Source organism: Parus major, chromosome 14 (assembly GCF_001522545.3).
Source record: "Parus major isolate Abel chromosome 14, Parus_major1.1, whole genome shotgun sequence".
In the NCBI taxonomy this organism is placed as follows: Eukaryota; Metazoa; Chordata; class Aves; order Passeriformes; family Paridae; genus Parus; species Parus major.
In genome coordinates this window covers 2,403,724-2,410,358 of record NC_031783.1, presented here as the reverse complement: position 1 = coordinate 2,410,358, position 6,635 = coordinate 2,403,724, and the positions used below count along the sequence as shown (strand labels likewise).

The 6,635-nt window shown below is 50.8% G+C and overlaps 1 protein-coding gene across 7 annotated transcripts in view; it reads right to left on the bottom strand.

The window, feature by feature from the left end:
- Nucleotides 1-1,560: 1,560 nt before the first annotated feature.
- CREBBP (CREB binding protein) overlaps nt 1,561-6,635 on the bottom strand; it is a 95,230-nt gene continuing 90,155 nt past the window's right edge. For 6 of the 7 annotated variants that reach the window (XM_015642873.3, XM_015642880.3, XM_015642875.3 and 3 more), the window contains one exon: nt 1,561-5,936. In XM_015642873.3, coding sequence (XP_015498359.1) covers nt 3,771-5,936 — 2,166 coding nt within the window. In that variant the 3' untranslated portion in view covers nt 1,561-3,770. The remainder of the gene's footprint in view (nt 5,937-6,635) is intronic. The other variant, XM_015642876.2, reaches the window with a different exon arrangement.

Below are 6,635 nucleotides of genomic sequence, written 5' to 3'. Positions count from 1 at the left end.
TGCTGCAGCCAAAACCAAAATGACTTCTGAGCCGGTTGCAAACGCTTCCCCTCCTCTCACTGTGCTCACTGCTACCTCCCGCTGACCCCACAGCACTGCCGAGAGCAACGCTGCACCAGAGCTTCTGTACCTGCTGTGAAACACCTGAATCCTCCTCCTGCCTCACCCTGGGTGTGCTTTGACTATTAGCCATGACATGTGCTCCTGCAGGGATCGCAGGGGATCTCGTACAGATCCTCCCCTGTCCAGGCTCGTTTCAATTATCCGGGGGTTGGCTCCAACTTGCTTCAATCACTGCCCTGGCAGTGTCCTGCTCTGCGTTTTAAATTCTCGCCTGTGGAGAAGCGCAGGGAAGCACAGATCGCCCTGCACACCAACGTCAGCGATGCTCCCCCAGCTCCAGGGTGGCTGCTCCATCTTCCCTGCACTGGAAGAACCATGGGAAATGAAATTTGCTTTGGGAGAAGCACCCGATGCACATCCAGATCACCCTGTAAGCCATAACCTGCTGTCACTTCTGCTGCCCGCTGCCCCTGGCTAGAAGGGACAGCATCTACTGCTGCCTTTTAACAGAGACCGAGGGGGGACCGTGCCAGGCTGTTTGGCAGGAGGGCTCCTCTTCCTCCCCTCTTTGCTCTAACGCAGCCGGGAGGCAGACGGAGCGGGGAGCACTCACAGGTGCTGTGGGCAGATGTGTGTCCCGGTGGGACAGGGATGAGCCATGAGGGGAAGCCCAGCTGTGCGGGCAGCGAGAGGGAAAAGCTCCCAGCCTGCGGCAGCAGCAGCGGCGGCGGGAGGCAGGAGCCAGCAGCAGAGCGGAGCAGGGTGGGCAGCCCGGGAAAAGAACAGAGAGCCATCGCTGCAGCTCGACGTTCAGATTTAAGCACCTTCTTCCAACTCCAGAATTCAGAGAGAAGGTCTTACCCACCCTCTTCGGTGGTAAAGCTCCTGCACCAAGCTCCAGTGCACTCTCGCCTTATAAATCCCTGTGTTTCTAGGCTGCTGTTCCTTACTGACTGTACCTTCCCATCAGACAGACACGGACTTGGAAAAGCCATGCCCATCCACGCTTCAGATATGCTGAATTTCACATCAACACTCACAGGAGACTGGAGTGAAGCCCCCAGAGGCTGCAGGGACTGAACCCCCAGCCCCTCCTGAGGTTTGATTTCAGCTCTGCATTTCCCTTCTCTTCCTGGTAGAACATCTGCTCTTACCTAACACACCTGGGTATCGGCTCTACACTGATCCCTTGGCACTGTGATCTCACCACACTTCAGGTTGGATTTAAAAATTACTCCAATATTTGCTTCCCATCCGTTGTTTTTTTCCACTCTTCCCTGGGAATGGGGAACCCAAGTGAGCTGCAGCCTGGGCCCCACCAGCTCTGTGCTCCAAAGAGGACTCAGCTTATCCAAATCCAGAAGCGGTGCCGATGCCTTTAAAATGGAGGCTACTTAGAGGAATTAGTGAGATTGAGCGCAGTTATCTTAACCTCAGGCGTCAGGCTCCGCTGATCCTCACGGGCACCAGCCAAGTGGAACCATCCTTCAATCCAAGCAGTTTTACCAGCTTTTATTAGAAACACCAGCACATTTCAAGTTTCCTCTTTTTGATCACAAATATAGTATTTTTCCTCTTTTTAAGTACACAGCATGAGACACAGCATCAGGGCTTTCCATCTTTTTTTTTTTTTTCCTGTTTTTGTTTTCTTTACAGCAATTTCTTTTGGACAAGCTTTGGGTTTAGTGTTCACTGACCTCACCCCAGCCTCAAATTCTGACATCTTGAATTGCTGAAGACAATTGCCTGGGCAGATGAATCCAATGGGAGTGAAAAAGGTACGATAGTTAAAAGTTTGCAAGTAAAAGTTGAAGCAGAGACCCTCTCCAGTTAAAAGGGACGAAGTGGAGCTGCAACACATGATTTTCACAGGATGGGGACAAAAGCTGAGCTAAAGATTTGCTCTTTTCCCCCCCGTTTTCCCCCACCAATGTCCCGATAAAAATGTTAAGGCTGGAGGAAGCGCTAAGTGGATGGGAGAAGCCAGGTGTGCCCGGTGCTCCCAGCACTGGGCACGTGGAGCCCGGACACCTCGAGCTCTGAGGGACGGTGCTTCGGGCTCCCCGTGCTCTGAGCTCACACCTACACTGGGAAATCTTCCCTGGACTTCTTAACTCCAAGAAAGCAATTCATTTCTGAGGGAAGGAGGAGTGAGTATCCCAGGGACATGAGGGCATGGTGACAGGATATTAAAGGGAACATGTACATGATTTGTTATTTTTTATTCCACAGAAAACCCTCAAATCTAGACTCAGAGTTAACAGCAGAAAAATAGTGTTAAAGTCAATAGGTTCATATTTTACTGTAGACTAAATAAATTAGCCTAGAATTAACTCAATACTCTCTATTTTCCTTTCATTGGTGATCCTTCTCTAAATTAATGCAGTTTTTAAAAAGCAACGGCTATTAATAATTTATTCCAGTTAACCCTTACGGATGAACACCTGCGAAGAGTCGATGTCTGGGAACCATTCCCCTCTCCTCTCCCTCCCGAAAAGGAAACAATCTCTAAGGGTGTTGTAAAACAGACATGCTAGCTACAATATCCATGGATCGTGCCTCTCCTACCGCTGCCTCTGGCTGCTCCGGGTCATGAGTGAATCGTCATAGCTATGTCTTACAAAGAACATGATCGAAAAAAATATATAAATAAATAAAAACCTTAAACATTCTTACATGGATTTTAAAGAACAGAATACATGTTAAAAACTTCAGTAATTTATATCAATTTTAAGCAATACTTTATATACAATGGAAAAAAGACATGCATAGTCCAAATACAATGTTGAAAACAGCATTTTCATAACAAAAAACCCAAACACTAAGTGTTAATACCATGTACATGGATTCAAGAAGGACCACCCTTTTTGTCTGTTGCACACAGTTTATTTAACAATATGATATTATAAGTAAGAAATGAGTTTTTTTTTCTTTTTACCATTCTATACAGTGATTGAATCTTCTTGGATTTTCTTATTTATAGTAATTATAGCGCTTGCATGATTTACACTAGAATTGCTTTCCTCGTTTCAAGTTTCACACAGAAGAAAGAAAGAAAAGAATGTTTCTTCTCTATCCAGATCAGCACGGCCTAAGAGTGATCATCCCTATTTTCATCTAAGACCAGTTTTATCAGAGAAACAAAGCAACAATTTCTACATCTGCAAGACAAGGATTTTGGCGTTGGCCAATGTGTGCAAGAGTCAATTCCTATCTTCCCAGGGGTAATACTTCAAACGCCTGCAGAGTTCACTATAGAAAACAAAAATCTTCCCGCCATGTGTCAAAGTTACCGGGATACGCTATAATGTTGCATTATTTCAGGAAACAGTTTCTGAATATTATTTTTTTTTTCTTCTTTTAAACGCAAATGTTTAAAGTCTTGAAAATACAAATAAAAAATATGAATATAATGAACTTGTTTTCCCCGTTAAAAAAAAGGTATGAGTCAACAGCAACAAAAAAATAAAAACCAAAAAAACCCACAAAAGAGACCAGATATTTTAACCGCCTGGCTTTAACAAAAAAATATATTCTTTGTATTGTTTTTTTTTTCTTTTTATTTTTAAACAGCAATTAATTCTTCCATCTGTAGGAAGCAGCAGTTCCATCTAGGATTCAAAACAACCCAGATGTCTGAATTTTTCAGTACAAAATATCCAAGAACACGAAAGGAAAGAAGAAACAAAAGTGATGCTCCCATAATGCTACAAACCCTCCACAAATTTCTCTAATGTGTCCCCGGTGGTGTCACCGACCAGAGACAATTCGTTAGACAACGCACTGCGGTTGGGGGTGTTTAGTTGGGGAAGCATTGCACTCTGTTCTGGGTTGCCCAAGTGTCCCTGATCCATGGAGCTAGCCATAGTGACTGCGAGTCCTGGGTGGGGGGAACCAGTCTGGGGAGAGACGTGGTGCGGTGACGGTTGGGGCTGTATCCTGGGTGACGGGCTGGAATGTGGTGGCTGGGACTGGGGACGGGGAGACTGAACGGGCGCTGGGGACCGCACCTGGTTGCTGAGGGAGGTGGCGATCTGCTGGCCAGGGAGATGAGACGCCTGCGGTTGTCCTGAGAGCATGTGCTGCTGTGGGCTCATGGGGTTGGGCTGCCCGGGGGACCCTATCTGCTGCTTCATCTGCTGCTGCTGCAGGATGCGCTGCTGCAGGGCCTGCTGGATGTTGGGAGCGCCGTCCGCCCCCAGGCCGGGCTGGCCCATCTGGTTCAGCTGTCCCATCTGAGCCATCTGTCCCATGGAACTCCCCTGTATGGATAGGTGCTGCTGCATCCGCTGCTGCTGCATGGCTTGGGGGTAACCTCCCGGGCCCTGGGGCTGCTGGAACTGGTTGTGTGCTGCCATCCCTCCTGCCATGCCGGCCCCTCCCTGCTGCTGCTGCTGCTGTTGCTGCAGTAGCTGCCGCCTCAGGATCTCGCGGTACTGCGGGCTCATGTTGGCCATGCTGGGGTTGTGGCTGGGGTTCATGATGTTGATCGCTTGTCCCTGGGGGTTCATAGCTCCGATCCCTTGCTGCTGCGGGGGCACGCTCGGTCTCTGCACTCCGGCTTGCATCGCGTTCATGTTCTGCAGTCCCCCCTGCGCGTGCATGCCCGGCTGTTGCATGCCGGTCTGCGGCTGCTGCATCCCGGGCTGGGGCTGTATCCCTGCTTGCGGCTGCATCCCGGGCTGGTTCGCCACGTATTTGGCCGTTCTTTGCTTTATAAAAGCTGCCATAAGCTGAGGGTTGGATTTTAGGATATTAAGAACCTGCTGTTGCTGCTGCGGAGAACTCGGCGATTTCAAGGTCCTCAGCAAGTCCTGAAGTGCATTGGGGGTGATGCTCCGCTGCGGCTGCTGCACGCCCGGCATCCTGGGCCCGGCCACGGCTTGCGGCGTCGCCATCGGCATCACCGGTCTGGCCATTCCCGGCTGCATCGGCTGCTGCTGCGGCATCGGCGGCGACTGCCACTGCCCGGGCTGCATGTTGGGCATCACGGGGCCGCTCACGGGGTTGGGCCGGGGTACATTCATGCTGACTTGCGGCATCTGGTTCACCGAGCCCACCGCGGGGTTCACGAGTCCCGGGCGGCCGGGAGGCAAACCATTGTTCATGTTGTTGACCCTGTAGAGCTGCTGCTGCTGCTGCTGGGCAGCCTCTCTCTCGATCTGCCGAGCCGCTTCCACGGCGGCCGGCGGCGGCTGAGCCGGAGGCGGCGGCGCAGAAACCGGGTTTGCGGGTTTTCCTGTCGAGACGGTGGTGGGGGGCTGGGTTCTGGACACGCTGGGAAAGCCGGCCGGTGACATACTTACAGGGGAGGGCTGGGGCTGGGGAGCAGGCTGCGGTGTCTGCGGTGTACTCGGCTGCTGCGTCGGGGTACCAGGCGTTGCTGAGGTAGGAGAAGGCAAACTTTGCTGAGGCACGTTTCGGGTGTTCATGGTAGCCATCCTTCTGCGCATGAGCTGAGCCTGCTGCAGGCGGTGCTGGATCTGCTGCTGTCGGAGCTTGTGTTTGATATTGAGACAGAATGGCACGGGGCATTTGTTCTCTTGGCAGTGTTTGGCATGGTAGCAGCAAAGAGCTATGAGCTGTTTGCACACCGGACAGCCACCGTTGGTCTTGCGCTTGCAGCCCTTGGTGTGCTGGACAACCCGTTTCATCTTCTGGCAGGATGGCAGAGAGCAGTTTGCGTTGCGGCACTGGCAGGCGTGGACGAGGGACTGGATGCAGCGCTGGATGCTCAGCCGTCGCGACTCCTGGGGGCTCTTGGACTGCTGCTCTCCTTGGTTGTTGCTCTCATCATCCAGACCCAGGCCCCACTTAACCATCTTGTGGTCATGGCTCTTAGTGTTGTAGCAGTTGATGCAGAGGTCGTAGTCCTGCAAGAACAGAAAACCCAGAGCTCAGCTGCTGCCCGGGCATGAAGTGCAGAGAGCACCAGGGCAGCAGCACCAGCCCCCTGTGCAGGCACACGCTGCCTGTTTGTGGGTACAACCACACAGAGCATGAGTGGGGTGACAGTCACACACTGCCAACAGCTGCCACTTCCCTGCTGTACTCAGGCAGGGAATGGCTGCACAGCCTGTCCAGGCAGTGGGAGTGGGCTTTGGGGCAGGGAGGATTGCAAAGCCAGCCTGCAATCACAGCTCTTCCCTGTGGCACGTAACAATGCAATGGGGGCTATCATTGTGTCATTTTGTTACATGAAAAACTCTTGCAGAAATTTTTCTTTCAATTTTTCCCTTCTGATCACATTCACTGTTTATTTTTCTGTGATGCCTACTGGAGTGCCAACACCTCCAATTAGTAAGATAAATCTATGGTCACTCCTATAAGGTAGGGTCTGGCTCTCTTATTTATTTATCTATCTATCCTTAGTGTAATTACCGACTAATAATTACTACCCTTAAATATGTATTTTTAAAAATCTCTAAACAAGAGCAAGTTTTGTGCAAAGACAGACACTACCTGAAAACTCCCCCACTTTTGCTGCCCTGTCTCTTTTTTGGCTGGAGGAAGGGCACTCCCTTACACAGAGGTACCCAGAGGCAGCCTAAAGGCCCTACCTCCTTCCACCA